This window comes from Coenobita brevimanus, chromosome 102 (assembly GCF_032717465.1).
Source record: "Coenobita brevimanus isolate Jiangsu-jjx chromosome 102, ASM3271746v2, whole genome shotgun sequence".
NCBI classification, from domain to species: Eukaryota; Metazoa; Arthropoda; class Malacostraca; order Decapoda; family Coenobitidae; genus Coenobita; species Coenobita brevimanus.
Window position 1 is genome coordinate 39,269,208 of NC_137055.1, and position 18,752 is coordinate 39,287,959.

The 18,752-nt window shown below is 42.5% G+C and overlaps 1 protein-coding gene across 1 annotated transcript in view; it reads left to right on the forward strand.

The window, feature by feature from the left end:
* Positions 1–4,901: 4,901 nt before the first annotated feature.
* The window catches only part of LOC145415307 (uncharacterized), a 34,705-nt gene continuing 20,854 nt past the window's right edge, over positions 4,902–18,752 (forward strand). Inside the window, exon 1 of the mRNA XM_080284579.1 lies at positions 4,902–5,020. Within this exon, the coding sequence (XP_080140705.1) occupies positions 4,902–5,020 (119 nt within the window). The remainder of the gene's footprint in view (positions 5,021–18,752) is intronic.

Genomic DNA, 18,752 nt, shown 5'->3' on the forward strand with positions numbered 1-18,752 from the left:
AACGGAAGCAGGATTAAAGTAATAGGCGTCACCGTAATAATGGGTTAACTTTGACGTAATATTTTCTTTTTCCTTCTGAACGAAAAATCATAAGGTAATTAAGGATATGTTGTGGCAATGCTAGACGGATGTATACATCACAAAATAGGAAAGTAAGGTGTAATAAACAAAATTAGGGAGTTTCCATAACCGATGAGACTACCTGGAAAAAAGTACATACACTTCAGAATATAAATCACTGCGAGAATAAACTTTTAATTTCTATACTGATTTTTGGACACAACCAGACGATTTCAGTCAGCCCAAGAGACGCATACAGACGATTTTACTCAGCTTAGGCCATGCCCTTTAACAAGCAGGGATGATTACAGCCTTCATTAATCCCTCTACCACCACGATGCACTCCAAAGCTGAATAAAATCATCTGTTGGCAGCAATGATGAACTACGAGAAGATGTGGAGGGGTTTGTGGGTTAATGTTCGTGGAAGAGGTCGTTCTGAGGGCAATGTCCGTGAATAGAGAGTTTTTGTAGGAGTTATTGTGTGATTAATCAATTCTTCATTTTATAGATGAATGGAGATAGCGACAGAGAGATAGATAGATAGAGATGATTAGATAGACTGGACGGGATTGATAGGATAAGGAAAGAGAGAGAGAGAGAGAGAGAGTGTAGGCTACAATGCCTTAACTTATTTCCTATTATGTCCGCAGGAAACAACAAAACTAATCGAGCTAATCACTGACCATAATAACCGTGAACAGAAAAAAAAAAAGCTTAAGTTCCCACATTCCATTCCATTATTATTTGTTATCCAGAGAACAACAGAACAACCATTTTCTAGTAACTACATTCATTTTACTCTAACTTGACCTAAAATTGCCATCTCTCCGTCTTGAATGCTGAGGTGTAACAGAAGATTAACACTAGAAATGCAGTGCTAGTCACGAAGAAGTGTTACGTAAAGGATATAATTAAAAGGTGAACAAAAGCAACAGTATAAAACAATAACATGTCTGGTAAGGCTGAAGGTGCTGGAAACATTCACCGTAATGACTCCCTGACCACCCCTCCCCACATTCCCCCTCCCCCTTCCCCACCCCTCACCGACATTCCCCCTCCCCCTCCACCTCCCCCTCTCCTTCCCCCATATATTGCGAGGTAGGGGTGGTGGTTGGGGGTATTGCGTCAGGGGTGTGGTTGGGGTGGGGAGAGTGGTCATGTATACGCAGATGTGGTTCTACCTTACCTTCACTCACTGATTTGCTTACTCTCTCTCTCTCTCTCTCTCTCTCTCTCTCTCTCTCTCACACACACACACACACACACACACACACACACACACGACCTCACTAATCCACTAAAAACTTATTAAATCACTCACTTTATGCAACTGGCTCGCCACAGTTCATTCATTCACGCATCTTATCTCATTCACTTGCTTAGTTATTCATTTACTCACTCAGTCACTTCATCTAACTTACTCGCCATACCTACCTCATTTACAGTCTCACTCACTCACCTCTCTGCACCTCTACTGTCGGTACCACTCACTAACTCACTCACTCACTTTAAGCATCGCACACTCACTCCCTCACTTTTTACGCACAACATGAAAGTGAAGACAGGTGAAGGATTATAATTTTTTGGCAGTGAAATATGTAAAGGAAAGTGAGACGAGATGGATGATGGTTAGTTTCACATTCCTCCTGCCTATCATGAGAGAAGCGATGGATCATTACATACATGCATTTATCATTCACGAGTCTTTCATTCACAGTACCTCATTCACTGTACCTTCACTTCATATTAGCCTGCTTTTCATCCACAGTAATTTCAAAACACTTCTCATTCACAGTAGGTGTAGTATATATCACAGCAAATTATTCACTAACCTGCATATCTTTCAGTGTAACCCATAATTCGCAGTAATCTAAGTAGCCTATTTTACAGCGATTTGATCACAGTAACCTGTCTATCAATTCGGGCAGTCTATCATTCACTGCGCCTCATTCAATGCACATTTCATTCACAGAAGCCTACCTCTCATTCACAGTACCTTATCATTCACAGCGCATCATCACAGCGCCTTCCATTCACATTATCAGTTACGGCATCATTCACAACATATCTTATTCATAATAGTTTACCTTTCACTCTAAGTACAGTATCTCCGTTTCATTATTATCCTCACTGTTTATAGCTACGGTTCTTTGTTAATTTATATTTTCTCCTCTCTCTCTCTCTCTCTCACACACACACACACACACACACACACACACACACACACACACACACACACACACACACACACACACACACACACACACACACACACACACACACACACACACACACACACACACACCGTGCTCTGCTTAATGACTGGAACTAGGACTATAACACTCTCTCCTTTCTCCCACGGTAACCATACTCTCCCTCTCTCTCACACACACAAACCACTATACCACGTTTCACACACACACACACACACACACACACACACACACACACACAAATAGATGTCAGTTAACAGCAGACATACATTGGTCATTCGTAACTATCAGCTTTGTTAAGAAAAAAACTAATAAGCATAAATGTATTTATAAAATATATATAAAATTCATTCTATATCTGCGCTCTGGAAACGATAGCATTATGATTTTAACGACGCCGACGACCAACAGCTTTATGGAGCTGAGGGAGAGAAGTTAATGATACTGAGAATTATATACAGATAATGACAGATAGACAGACAGACACAGACAGCCTGACAGATAGGTAACGAATAGATAAACAGATTAATATTAACAGACAGATATACAGTATATAGATAGATCGATAGCTAGATAGAATGATTAGAAAAAGACAGATAGACAGACAGATAGACAGATAAATAAACAGAATTAGATACAGATAGGTAGACAGACATACATACAGAATGACAGATCCAAACAGAGCGACAGCAAGGATGGAAACAGAGACAGTGAACGAGGAGACAGGAAGAGATGGGACATGTTAAGTCAACCCCACTTCCTACCCTGGTCCTTTCCCTCCCCCTCTCTCACACATTCCCTCCTACCCCTTTCCCTCCTTCCCTCCGCATCTAACCTCTCCCCTATCCCCCATCTTTCCCTCCCCTGACCCCTTCTTCTTCCTTTGTCACGCCCTGCCTTACATGGTTTCTCTTCCCTCCTCACTTCTTATCCTAAATTCCTCTTCTATCCTACCTTCCTTCTCCCTCCACACAATTTTCCCTCCCCCCCTCCACATCTATCCTCTCCTGCACCCCCTAACCCCTTCTGCTTCCTTTGTTACGTCCTGCCTTACATGGTTTTTCTTCTCCCCTCACTTCTTATCCTAAATTCCTCGTCTATCCTTCCTTCCTTCCTCCTTCCACACATTATCCCTCTCCCATACCTTTTCGTCTCCCAACCTTTTTCTTTCATCTCCTCCTTCCCCCTCTCCTTAACTCCTTCTCTATCCTCTTCCCCTTAATCTCTCACTTTTTGACCTCCTCCTCCTTCCCTATCCTTTCCCCCCTTCCTCTCTCCCTTTTTTGCCTCCCCCTCCCTCCCTCTCCTTTTACCCTTCTCACTTTTTATTTCCCCCCTACCTCCCCCTCTCTTCTCATTCCTTTCCCCTTCCTCTCGTACTTTTTACCCTCCTTCCTGCTATTCTAAACGCTCCCCCTATCCCTTTCGCCTTCCACACTCATTTTTTTTTTTTTTACCCATCCCTCTCTCCCTGTCACTCCACCTCTCTTCCTTTCCAGCTCTACCCTCTTATCCTATGCCTCTCCCTCTTTTTTTTTCCTCTTCTCCTCCTCCTCTTCTCAGTGCCTGCCCTCCTCTTTCATTTCTTTCTATACTTTTGTCACAGCTCCCTCACTTTTAACCTTACTCCTCTTCCTGTTTGCCTTCTCTCCTCTCCCTATGTGTCTTCTTCCCCCTCCACACATCTTCCTCCTCACTCACGCTCCTCGTCTCTCCATATATCTCTCTCTCTCCACCTTCCCTATCTTTCCTTTCTCTCTCTCTCTCTCTCTCTCTCTCTCTCTCTCTCCTAACTTAACTCCCATCGCTGTATGTCTTTTTCCTCCTCCACACTTCCTCCCTCCCTACCACGCGATTCTCCACATACCTCCCTCCTCTCTCCCGTTCTTCTCTTTTCTCTCTAGTCCCCTCCCTATCCGCCCACTTTCCCACCGACCTCTCTCCTCCTTCCCTCCCTCTCTACTCGCCTCCCCTCCCTCCTTTCCCCTCTTCCTGCCCTCTCTTCCTACCCCTCTCCTTCCTTGTCTCCCAGCCCCCCTCCACCCCGTACCGTCAGCTGTCTCCTAGAAAGTGTGGGACTCGGGTTTATTGGGTTAGTACAGCGTGAGAGATTTGGCTATATCCGGCACCAACTCATGTGCTCCGGTAAATGGGTAGTCCTAGTGAGAGGAACGACCCCCTGTTATTTTTCTTTTTATTATTATTATTTTTACCATCATCATCATCATCATCATCATCATCATCATCATCATCATCATCACCACCACCACAATCACAATCTGTTATTATTATTATTTTACTGCGTGTGCTATAAACTCAACTCTTCGATGTTCGTTAGAATTAATATCATCAGTGGAAACATTAGTGACAATACTAGGAAGACAGTAACTAGTACTAACAGAACCATCCCCGACAGCACCACCACTGCCACTAGTAATATAAATGTTAGATCAAAACTCATAAGAAATATATACCAAAAATAAAAATAAAAATCATTAGTCACACCATCTACATCACAGCCTTCATCAAGCAAAACATCACAACAGTATGATCATCTTCCTTCTCTCTCCCCAACAGGTTCCTACAGCGTGCATATCCACCTGCCTTCCCCCTTACCTGGACAAGCATGGGCGGTGTGCGGGCGGGTGTGGGTGCCAGCGTGGTGGTGGTGTTGATGTGGGCGTGTGTGGGCGTCAGGGGTCACGGCAGATTGATAGAACCACCTGGAAGATCAACAGCATGGAGGTAAGTGTTAAGGCATTGTGTCTGTTGCTGTATTATTATTATTATTATTACTGTTATTATTATTATTATTATTATTATTATTATTATTATTATTCTCACCTGTCAGTTCGTATGCAGTTAAAATTAAGACTAAACTTTCCTCGAGGAGAGTGATACCCAGAATCTACCGCTTCTCATGCAGGCCAAGTATGGCTTCGGAGAGGATGTCTATAGTGGGAGCGGTGCACGGAAACGTAGAAGTGTCGGCATATGAGAGAGAGAGGGGGGGGGAGGGGACGGGAGTGAGTGAGTTTAATGACACGAAAAACCAGGGAGGAAGACCCGTGAGCGGAAGAGTAAAAGAAAGGCTGCGTGACTGAAGAGATTTATAGGGTTAAGGATGCACCGATGAATTTATGACTGTATGGATGAATGGATGGTTGGGTGCAGGTTTGTGTGTGTGTGTGTGTGTGTGTGTGTGTGTGTGTGTGTGTGTGTGTGTGTGTGTGTGTGTGTGTGTGTGTGTGTGTGTGTGTGTGTGTGTGTGTGTGTGTGTGTGTGTGTGTGTGTGTGTGTGAGAGTAAGCGTGTGTTGCTTCAGATGTGTGTAGTGTGACACAAGTGCGGTGAAGGTGTGCAGTTTGGTGTGAGGGATATGATGATGATGATGATGATGATGATGATGATGATGATGATGATGATGACGATGATGATGACGAGGAGGAGGAGGAGGAGGTGGAGGAGGAGGAGGTGTAAATGGTAGCCTATCTGAGGAGGTCTGTGGAATAAGGTGTGGAATGTGAAGGATGTGCTGAAGGGGGAGTGTGATGCAGAGGGGAGGGGAAGGAAAAGTATGATGTGTAAAGTGTGGTGTGAAAGGTGCGAGATGTGGAGTGTGGTGTGAAGCGTGGTAGCAACGAGGAGTGTAGTGCAAGGAGTATAATGTGACAGGAATGTGGTACAGCAGGAAATGTGGTCGGACAGGAAGCGTGGTGTGAAGGACAGTGGTTCAAGGGCCTGTGGTGTGAGAAGTGTAATGTTTCATGTGGTGTGATGGATGCAGTATTACTTGATTATATGAAACCCTTAAATGCATCTCTCTCCCTTTCTCTCTCTCTCTCTCTCTCTCTCTCTGAAGTACTGCTATTGCGGGCAAGGATTTGAATAACATACCACAATCTAATACATAGGCAAGTGTGAAAAAACAATCTAGTGTATAATGACTTCCTGTGAATATAGTGAATATATATGCTAGAAAACTCGTATGCAGAGGTACAAATGCATCTTACTCCCTTACTCCCACTCATCCCTGTCCTTATACGCCCTTACCCCTGCCACCAGGTCGTTGCTCCCTACACTCTCTAAGGGGTCGTATATTCTCGTTCCCTTGAGATTTCGTGACGCATCTGCCTTAGCGATTTATTCTGCCCATTCAACCTCAATATCGTCTTGCATGTTATTGGTGGAAACTATATCAATGTCAAAACCTTACTGATAACATACAAGAGAATAAACTGTTTTGAAAGAGATGCAACGAAACCCCCTATACCACTCTTAATACGGACTAGGGTCATATTCTCGTTGCCTTGAGACCTTTCTTGATGCTTCTTCTTTAGCGATTTATTTATGCTCCTTAATATCATCATCTATTTACCAGTGCAATCTGTATCATTGTTAGAATGGCACTGAGGAGATACAATATAATTTGAAGGTGCAGTATGCAGAATAAATCGCTTAGGAAGAAGTGCTACGAAGCTTCTTATGCCACTGAAAACACGGGTGTCAGGGAGTCACCTCGCAGAAGAACATAATCACGTAGCCGCCGCATCTAATGGCAGGATTTAAGAGATTTGTGCACTCAGTTTTCGTTAATTGGACAGGACTTCCGCGTTTATGTGTTGTGGGCGGGTGCATATATACTGTGTGTGTGTGTGTGTGTGTGTGTGTGTGTGTGTGTGTGTGTGTGTGTGTATGTGTGTGCTCTTAGTATTATTTGTATGTATGCACGTACATTTTTGCTAGTGTGCGAGCATTCATGTGTGTAATATATATAATAACCCTGAAGATGATACGCCGTAAAACTGAAACTACTTATTGTGTCACGCTAGTCAACTTTCTCTAATTTGCTCGACGCAGAAGACATCACACGCCTTTTAAGAAAATCCCCTCTTTTTCACCCCCAGTCTCAATCAATAAACTTTCACCGACGAGAGGTAGAGAAAGGATGGAGGGAAGGAGGGTGTAGTCTTTTAACACGGTGGATGAAAGTTGTGTTTTTCCCTTGGTGTGGGCTGGGTTTCTAGTGCAGTGACCCGGGAGACTAACCAACCTCCCCCCATCCCTACCCCGTGTTCAGGTGAGCTCATACCATATCCTGTGGTAATTAAAAGCCCCACATCTTCACTCTTCGTCTCATGTTCTGTAACCCAGTCGACGCTAAAGTCACACAATTTTATCTATTAAAACTATAGTCACTCCATCTAATTTAATTCCACGTAATCCAACTTACGCTATAACTCAAACTACAAGTCTAACTTCACTTAACCAGAGCAGAAAAAATGTCTGCTTTCACCACTGCTGAGAACAAGAAAATTTATTATAATTTATAAACAAAATCCTTCCTCTGCACATAGAATTTACGATAACTAGACAAAAGTGAAGTAAAAATTAGCCTCCTTTCGCATGCCTTCGGAAAATGTCAGAAAAAATCACACTTCATACAGTATATTGTTACAGGAAACACGAGATGCTTCCGAAATATATAAGAAAAACGCATCTCATAATGTTACAGGGAATACAAAACTATACCCGTATTACTTTACCTCGATGCTTATGAAATACTCGTAGCCTACAGGTATATCAGGGAAAAAAAAAAATACATCTCTATGTTACTAGGAATGAGAGAATATATTATTTTCTCTCAGTTCCTAAGATATCACCACAAAAAATGCATCTCTACATTACTTGGACTATGATAACATTTTTTCCCCTCGGTGTTTTATATGTGGAAATAAATGCACCTCTTATAATCTTACTGAGAACACGCGTATATAATTACCTTTCCCTCAAGTTCAAGATGCTGCAATCCCGCCATGATGCGTTCGCCCACCCACTTCACAGTTCAACGACAATGAGACTAATGATTGTGGGCGGAGCAACCGCCTCTGTGCGAGGTTGTCACTGTGATCTCCAGGGACTCAGATGCTTCGAATAATATAATAGTCTTGTTTTGGGGCAACGTTCTTTGTGCAAGGTTGATGCTGTGATCTCCAGGGACTCAGAAGCTTCGAATGATATAAAAGTACCGTTTTTGAACAGCCGTCTTTGTGCGAGACTGTTGCCGTGATCTCCGGGAACTCAGAAGCTTTGAGTAATATAAAATCGTTGTTTCGGATAACCGAAGGACTAAGAGCTGGTGCAGTGACTTACAATATTCGCTTCGATATATGGTACTAAATCAAGTTACTGATTCGTGCGTGCGGCAGGTGATCGTGCCCAGTTATCTAGCTCGTTGAATTATGTTCTAGAAGAGATAGTGCTTCAGTTTGCCTGTCGACAATCAGATTACGCGCTATCTCGCGTCACCACCCCCCAACATCATGTTTCGAAACTGATCGTGTAAATTGGTTCGTCAACTAAAAGTTTCATATGAAAAGCATCTTTCCCTTCACACACTTCCTATGGGCTACTACCTCTCGTCTCATAACCCATGCAGTTGGACTAAAAAAAAAAAAAAAAAAGTTTATTAAATTCCGTAATACTGAAAGGTATATGCAATTTTAGCTCTCATTTTTAGCGAACTGGAGACCAGTTTAATGGAAAGTACCTATAAAAGAGAAAGCTTCAGTTCCTCGAGAGGGAGGTGAAGTTGGATGATGCGTGATAGTACCTGCTTAGGGCACCAGAACTTTGTGTAGCAGATGAAGTCATTCATTACTGTTTCTCTCTCTCTCTCTCTCTCTCTCTCTCTCTCTCTCTCTCTCTCTCTCTCTCTCTCAAGGAGGAAAGGAAAGAAGAATGGGGAGAAACCAAGTTTGGGAAGAAGCAAACTGGAGAAGAAAAAAGGCAAGAGAAGAGAAAGAAGGAAAAAGATGGAGTCGAAAGCATGTGGTAAGAAAACAAAGAGTAAGTGGAAAGACGAAAGCAGAAAAGGGGAAAGAAAACGAGGAAGACAATAAAAGGATTAAGACTGATAAAATATGCAAAAAAAAAGATGAGGAAGAAAAGATAATATTGAAGACTAAAAGGAAAAATGAGCAGGAGGGAAGAAGTAGGAAGAAAACACGAAGCAAAAGTAAGAGACAAGGCTAGAAGGACAATACGAGGCAAAAAAAAAAAAAAAAGCAAGAGAAAGCATTCTAGGTGGATAAGGAAGAATGTATATCAGAGGAGAAAGCGAAAGAAAAATAGAAAGTAGGAAAGAAGTGGCCTGAGAACATGAGGGAAGAAAGATGTGAAAGAAAGGAAGGAAAAGCAAAACAAAATGAGAAGAGGGATTAATTAAAGAGAGGAGCAGATATTAGAGAATGAAAAAAGTGAGAGAAAAGATGAATCGTGAGAGAATCATGAGGATGCATAAGGGTGTGAAGGGAAAAACAGGTGAGGCAGAAGATTAGGAGGAAAAATAATGAAAACGTCATGAGAAAAGATGAACCGTGAGGAAAAGATGATACAGGAAAAGGGAAAACAAAAAAGAAATTAGAAGTGAGAAAGGAAGATGGGATGAGTCTGTCTCTCTCTCTCTCTCTCTCTCTCTCTCTCTCTCCTGTGTGTGTGTGTGTGTGTGTGTGTGTGTGTGTGTCCTGAGGGAGGGTAACTTTCAGGTTCGGTGAGTGAGAGTCGACAAAGAAAGTCAAGGACGGGCATGGGCTGTCTGGCTGGAAGTGGTTGGCGGGGAATGAGCTTGGCTTACTACACTCTTTCCACCTTAACTTGGCCCAGATTTTCTTCCTCTTGCACGTTATTTCACAGAGCTCAGTGGCAGAAAGAGACAATGTTACGGCTCTACATTCTTTCCATTGCACTTCCTCGTCATTAGCACCATAATCTAGTGCCGAGTCATTGCTACAACTCAGCATTTAAGATGGAGAGATGACAAGTTTAGACCAAATTAGAATAAAAGGAGTATAATTCACCACCAAAGATCTCTCCTAAAGGCCAATTAAACGGAGCAAATATTCCCATGATCTTCGATGCTCAGTTAACTCATCTTCAACCAACAATTCATATATTTCACTTTTTTTTTTTTCACAGAAATCGTGCGATCGTTGACTTTTACAGTGAACAACAAATGAAAAAAATATCCCATAGACCTCTTCTCGCAGAAAATATCAGCTACCATCGTGTTATTGCTGATTTGGAGTGGGGCATGGTCAGGAATTAAGAACGACATTATATAGCATCAGCGTCTTCTAGATATATAAAATTAGATTAATATTATGCATCAAGTATTCGGCTTTCATGCAACTGTGTTTGTGGCTACTTACATTATTTGATATATCTTCTACACACACACACACACACACACACACACACACACAAAAGGGTCCATGATCTCGCATATGTCTGTGGCTTCACAGAGTAGTATATAGTACGATCAAAGATACATCAATATTCCTAATTCCGTCTGAAGAAAAATTACAACTGGCGAAATAAAATGAAAATCCTATCTTTACTAATATTTGTTTCAGATGGTTCGATTTTTCCGTCATGTATTCGTCATATTTGGGAAGATACTTGTGTCTCTGCCCACGGGACCAGCGGACAATATTTAATGGAAACAGCGAATTAATTAGAGACGTATGGAAAATATGCCCTTCAGCTAAATAAAAATGTCTGGTGAGAGAGAGAGAGAGAGAGAGAGAGAGAGAGAGAGAGAGAGAGAGAGAGAGAAGAGGTCCATGCGTTTCTATTTCAACTGGTCACTATATGACGAAGGTATCTGCTGAGCTGAATAAAATCGTCTGGCGGTTTCAAAAATAAGATAAAGATAAGAAGAGATGTTAACATATTAGAGGAGTGATGGCTATGGCAGGCTGGCAGCGGAGGATAGGGGTGACGAATGGGTGATAGTGGTCGTCGTAGTGGTGGTAGCGGTGATGGTGATAGTGAGAGTGGTGATGGTAGGGTAGTTGTAGCGGTGGTGTTAATAAGGTAGGCGTAATTGTGGCAGTGATAATGGGAGTTGGGTGAAAGTGTAGTAGTATAGTGGTGATGGTGGATGTGGTGGTGGGAGCATAGTGTAGGGGTGCTGGGAGAGTGGTGGTTGTAGTGGTGATAGTGTAGAGGTGGTGATGGTGGTAGTGGTGATAGTGTAGAGGTGGTCATGGAAGTGGTGGTGGCAGCATTGTGTAGGGGTGTTGAGAGAGTGGTGGTAGTGATGGCAGCAGTGATGGTGGTGGTAGTGGTGGTGGTGGTGGTAGTGCAGAGGTGGTGATGGAAGTGGTGGTGGCAGCAGCGATGATGGTGGTGGTAGTGATGGTAGCAGTGGTGATGGTGAAAGTGGTGGTAGTAGCATAGTGTAGGTATGCTGGGAAAGTGGTAGCAGTAGTGGTAGCAGTGATGATGGTGGTAGTGGTGGTAATGGTAGAGGTTATACGGTTCGCTGGTTGAAAGATTTTAATGATTTGTTTCCCACAGCTGTCCTGGGATTAAGAGTGGGAAGGGGGGAAGATAAAAGGAAAGAGAAAGAAAAGAGAGAGAGAGAGAGAGAGAAAGAAAGAGAGAGAGAAAGAAAGAGAGAGAGAGAGAGAGACGACGCGATAAATAAGGGAATGGGTATAAAAAAATAATCAAAACAGTGAAAAAAAATGAAAGTAAAAGTGCAAAACGCGGGAGGGGGCGAATACCTACAACAAAGGAAAATTGCCTTGAGCGTGTAACAGGAAGAGGTGGAGGGGGTAATTTAACAGTACCTCCAAGCAGGTGAACCCTAATTATCTAACCTACCTGTTCTACTTAGCTACAGGTGGGTGCGTCTATCATTCACCTACTCTATATAGTACTGTATTTAGGTGCCTCTATACTGACTGCAGAGGCACCTGTAACCCACGAAACCATTTGCAGCGTTGGGTGGTAACCATATAACCAAATTTCGGGGCGATGCGGAGCCTTCTATGATGCTCCTGTTAACTGGATGGAGAGACAGATGCAGCGTCCATCCAGAAACCAAACCTCTACACTCTGCCAAGCGCCTAGGTGTGAAGAGGCGCTGTCCACCGCAAGAGAACATTGGTTCACTTCTCGGAACGGCCCTGGAGGGACGGTTGCTTGCCAGCGTTTGATAGGTTTGCTCGGCCAGACAGACCGAGGTTACTCTACCTCTATTACCAGCTATTCTGTTCACATCCCCCCCCCCCCATTCACAGTAGTACAATCAAACACTTACATCTCTTCTCCTCCCCTGCCTCTTTCTCATTACTTAATGATTTTATAGATGCTTTAATGAGAAGTAGTGGACAACGGTGCATATTATCCAACAGATGAATGAAAAGGCCCGAGGCTAGGGCGACCCCTGTCCAGGAAGTTTAATCCCTTCAATATAAGGGATCTTTTCTAAGTTGAATACATCCGTATGGAGATAACGAGAATAAATGTAAATGAATGGATAAGGATAGGTAGCCAGTCGGTGCCCCTGGTGATATACAGAGATCGAAAAACCGTCAGCCGCCTCATTGGCATTCAGGTTGATTCACTTAGTATCTGACCTTCGCCCCGACTGATGGGTTAGACCACTAGACAAACATATGACCACTCAAACTACTGCACCTACTACAAAGTGCTCTACCTGTTAACATAATATTTATCATCTAACTATAGACTATTTTCTGTTTATTTAACCCCTTCACTATGAGGCATCTCTGAGCTGAACTGGCTATACTGTAATCCTCTGGTGGCACTACTGAAAAAAAAAAAAAAGTCATTTTTCCAATCCACATATTTCCTCAGTTCCCCACAGAGGTCATGTATGAGTAATCAAGGGCACACACAGAGACACACTGGATCAATCCCGAGACCTTGTGACATACCAGGAACCCTCACCACGCCCGTTCTAACTCAGGAATGTTATGTATTGTCAAAACGCTCCAGTGTTTCCCTTCCCTTCCTTCACCACGAGACATGAGAGGCAGATAAAAAAAAAAAAAAAAGTCTTGAGTAAATTAACCCTTTCATTACGACCACGTCTTTCATGTTTAATCCTTCTACTACCAGACGATTTCGTTCATCTTACGAGACACACCATTTCATGACTGGTTGTAGCTAGATGTTTTAATGAAGCAGCCGTTTGACGACTTTAATCAGCCGAAGGAAATCCCAAGAAACTGAAACGGCAAGAAATGTTTGTCATGCTGTTTTTTGATATTCATTTACTGGTTCCACACATCTACAAATAGTCGATATTTCCTGAACTTAGCCATAACTATATAGCCTACCTTTAAACTCCAATAAGACAGTAAGTTAAAATTCCGGGTTTTCGACATTCGCGACTACCTAACCTTTTATTTTTATCAGTGGTTTTTCGATATCCTCAGCCACAGTTTTTCCGGTTTACCCAGTGAATATCTCAGCATATTGACCAGACGAGACCGCACCTAGCTGTCACTGGTGGGTTTGGGAGCGGCAACAGCAAGGGATATAGTTCAAAGGCCGCTTCCACAGGCGCTCCACTTAACTCCTTCAATAATATGACGGATTTTCTACTTTATTCTTCGAAGCAGGGGGATTACATATAATCTTCATTAGCCCCTTCACTATTACGGTGCTCTCCTAAGGTAAATAATGTCTGGTGGTAGAACGAAAGTAAATGCTAATCATCGAAACGTTCACACCTGTTTCCGCTTCCATTCACCCTTGACAATGATGTTGGCAAGAGTAGGATCCATTAACAGGGGCATCATCGGAACAACTACCACAAATTCCTATGTGAACCCCGTACCTTGCCAACGAAGCTTACCATGTGGGGGGATTCTTTTCGTCGAGAGGAAGCAATGACACCTGGTTCACTTTGACAGGTCTTACGAATAGATGGCGGGAAAACACGGGAAAAAGCTCTAGTTCTTTCTTCTTATAACGTTTTGAAATATACAGAGCCCGCCTATAGGGAAATTAGCTGTGGAAGCGACCCGTGCATGTCTATAGCCTCGAGGGGTAGATAACGAAGGTGTAGGAGCATTGCATGTTTTTCCTCCCACCTTTCACTACCATAACATCTTTTTTTAGTTTATTCTAGCTATCCTCTCTCTCTCTCTCTCTCTCTCTTTTCATTTTCAGAAAGCACACTAATAGAGAAGGGACTAACGATGGCTGTGTCTAAGCCATCCTGTTGGGAAACTCCTAAGTTAAGAAAAACTGAAAGTATCAAGAACAGAGTGCAAAATAAATCGTCATAGTCTTTAAGTGGTGCCATTTTCCTGCAAAAATGGCACCACTTATTTTATTCATTTTACATGTTATATCTTAATAGTATCCTGTATCATGTTTATTCCTTTGCATTATCGACACAGATTGCATAAATAAGGAAAAAACGTTTAAGAAAATGGTTTAACATAAATAAACTGGTAAGGAAAAGATGTTAGGGAGCTTTCTTAATCGACGAGAATGTGACCACTAGAGTTGCAAGACGTAATTCTGCAATGAAACACCTAGCTATTACATTACTAAAATTACAATGACCCCACAGCTTCATGGAATTAGTAATGTTCCTTGAAATTACTACTCTTCCACACGAGGTATAAGTTCTGCATGAAATTACTAACATTGCATTGATTTACAAGCGTTTCATGATGAACCTTGACGTGAAGTGCATGGCGGTGAAGCTAGGGTGTTGCGTGCTGTTTCCAAAGCTGCATGACGATGAGGACACTAGGGTCGCTGTCTGTCACGAGTTTGTATTCCTGTTGGTAACGGAGACGTCGCAACACCTTTTCGTGAGATATTTATTATGCCTAGATACTCTAATACCGTATCCTCTTTGTATGTTATTTGTTAATGATCATGATGATGATGATGATGATGATGATAATAATAATAATAATAATAATAATAATAATAATAATAATAATAATGACGATGATAACAACGACGACAAAGACGACGATGATGATGATGATAATCTGCTCTTTTACTTCTCAGAAGCACCAGTTCCTCCATAGGAATTCAGTAGCACATACTATGTCGATAAGAAGACCCCAAAACATGATAATATTAATACCGTATACGATATGCAATGAAATCGCTAAGAAGTGCTAGGAAGTCTCCCATGGCAGCCAGAATATTGCTCACGATTAGCAGCACACGCTGTTCAGATCCCAGGCAATATTACAGATTGCGCAGTTCATCCTTGTTGCACGAACCACACTTACACTGAACTCTTGAGGTGTGCGCCATTGTTGACTCACTGCTTCCGACGTGTTGCAATGTCCTTTAACTTCTTTTCATATCATTCTTGTTGCCGAGGGGCGAGTTGATTCCTTTAAGGGGAAATCTCTCGTGGTGAAAGACTGAAAATTTATGTTGATTTCCATTTCCCATGCCAACAGACTGTTCTATTGATCTCGTTCAAAGGCCTTGCTAGAGACCTTGTGGACTGTTTTACTATACTCGCCATCACTTCATCATAAATGCAGAGTTGTAAGAGTACATTAGCATTTGATTAAAATGCCGCATACATTAGGGCTAGAATAAGATGCCTGTGAAAAAGAATCGCTGTGAAAAGGATGCAGAGCCGCAGAAATGCCTTACTCTGCCCCTGAGCTACGTGAAATAAGCTGTAAAAAGACGAAAATCTGGGCGAAGTTAGAGATAAAAGAGAATAATTACATTCTTCATGATCTGCTGAACAGTACTCTCCCTCCCTGCGATACAGTTCCCCAAATAGCCTGATACCATTACGTTTCACTTAATTTCTAAACACTGGATGGAATATTAAGATTAATCTCTAACTAGCTCATTCGTTTTCTCTATGAATGCCAGCGCTGAACATCGCAGCTTATTTGAGACCATTAAAATGCACACAAAATTCATCACAAACTCAAGAGTGTTAACGGTATTCTTCCAAAATTATCCTTCAGTATCATCGCCCACTCTGATCATTAGTTTGTGACCTCTCAGGGGCATAGCAGTAAAGGCATCGGGTGGGGGTAGACTGTGGTTACTGCGCCACAGTTCAGATCCAAAAGGTGGCCGGATGTTTTTCTATCATTTAAAGGCTTCCAGGGACGGATGCTAGTGTACCACGGCTAAAAATACCTGTACTACGATAGCCGAACCCCACATTAACCTACGCCACAAAAAGGTAATATAGATCGGATGTATTCATATTAAAGTATCGCTCTCCGTTAATCCGCCGACCTCCTAAGCAACAAGGCTTGTTTTACCGACAGTACGGCATATTTTTTTCATCTACCTGTGCCGTAGAGAAGCAGGTGAGATTCAGGTAGACGCGTTCACCTCCACGTAGGTACATATTAAAAGGTGGACGTGGGACACAAAAATAATGTGTTTTTTAACCAGTTACGGTCTTGTTTCGAAAGGGTAGAACGGTAGATCTTTTTATCCTGGCTTCTTGAGGGGGCAGGATAATTCTCTCTCTCTCTCTCTCTCTCTCTCTCTCTCTCTCTCTCTCTCTGTTTCACCTCTGAACCTTTATTTCAAACTCCCTTCCCTTCCTTCAACGCCCATCGTCCTTCACCCCGCCCATTTCCTTCTCTCTAACCATTTCTTTCGCTTCCTTTCAGTTACGTTTTCACCCCATTTACTTTCTCTCTCTCTCTCTCTCTCTCTCTCTCTCTCTCTCTCTCTCCCTCTCTCTCTCTCTCTCTCTCTCTCTCTCAGTTTCACTTCCATTCCCACCCACTATCTTCCCCTCAGACTAACCCATCCCTCCCCTATCTCCAACCCTTTCCCTCAACCACTCCCACCCCCCAACATTTACCTCACTTAATCCACTTTTTCGCCTGTCCCCATCCACTTTTCTCCCCCTCCGCCCCCCCACTATCTTTAAACTCCCTCACCCCTGCATCTATGGGAGGGAGGGAGGGAGGGGGAGAGAGTAAATTTCCATCACTATAGCCCTTCGACAATTATCCATAAGAACACAAAAACTTGACCCTACCTCCTGTTGTCTCTCTCTCTCTCTCTCTCTCTCTCCCTCTCTCTCTCTCTCTATCTATCTATCTATCTATCTCTCTACCCTTCTTTGTCATGATCTGCCTGGTGCACCATAACAGAACAAAAAACGTATTTGTGTGTGTGTGTGTGTGTGTGTGTGTGTGTGTGTGTGTGTGTGTGTGTGTGTGTGTGTGTGTGTGTGTGCACGTTTCCTTAAACTTGACTGAAAAGAATGGATGGAATTTTCTTTAAGGCTAAAACACTTTCTCCCTAAGCTGAGTAAAAGCGTCTGAAGGAAGCATGAACAGGATGAATAGAAGTGAGAAGGGTTTGAGCCGTCATCGTTGTGAAGTGGCTAATGAATAACATACACATAACATACATACATACATACATACATACATACATTCATACACATATACATGTAAATTCACGCCATATATAACCCTGCTGATTGCGATGATTTCCCTCAGGTAAAGGATCTATAGTAGTGAAAGGGTTAATAAACACTATATCTAACTCCTCCAATCGGAAAAGTCTCCCCTTAGCTGAATAAAATCGTCTAGAGATAACAAGGATAAACTATAAGAGACGCCAAAGCACTGATGGATGTACTATTTTTAAGAGCGATGATCAAATCCATTCTTCCCCTTAAATATATATGATTAAGTATAAAGACCTAAAGTCAGGGTTGCTTACAATACTATTTTCCCCTTCCATAAATAAATCAACATCACAACCTTAACCAAAATTGTTCTAATCAACATCACAACCTTAACCAAAATTGTTCTAATCTCTAGCTACTGGTAGGGCTACTTCTACCAACTCTTTAACTTACCTGTGACTTTTCAATAGTGGCAGAGTGTCTGTCACACATAGGGGAGATGTCCATGCCTTGCTCCCTCTCCCGGTCACCCTGTTGGAAGAATTCCTCCATGATGGATGACACCCAGTTCCTGTATAACTCCAGTGGCTTAGTGGGATTGCTCAGGTCTGCACAGTGCACCGTGTTTTGTAGCACCTGAAAAATTACTGACATTAATTCCTCTGAATGGCAACACACACATAATGTAACACACTAAAACTGAGTAAAAGGAAATCATAATACTGAAAAATTAATGCGCTTACGAGTATATTAAAGAGAGCCAAATATATCCATTCCCTATCCTGAAATATAAAGGAAAATGTACAAAAGACGCCAAGGTATCGACGGGGCGAAATACTATGAAAAGTGACAATTAAATCCATTCACTGTCTTGCTATATAAACAGCCATAACTACTGCGGTAATAATGAGTTGTGTAAGGGGGCAATTAGAGTGGCACGTGTCGTTACCCGTGACGTGAAGGCGCTCGTTTACTAATCTCGCCGGAAGTTGGCTTGTCTCTTGTCCTTGAACTGGTGGTGGTGTCGTTCGTGGCTTTGTTAGTAGCCAGGTTAGCTAGTATGAGGGTTAGTAATGCATTCTTAGTAGTGTGTCCTAGTAGTGAAGAGGATGAGGAGAGGTTAAGGCAGAGGGATCAAAGAAGGTAGGATAGAGAAAGGTGGATAGAGGGGATGATAAAAGGATGAGGGAGAAGCTGGGTAGAGGAGGAAGGAACTGAGGAAGAAGGAACAGAGGAAAAAGGAATGGAGGGAGTGATAAAC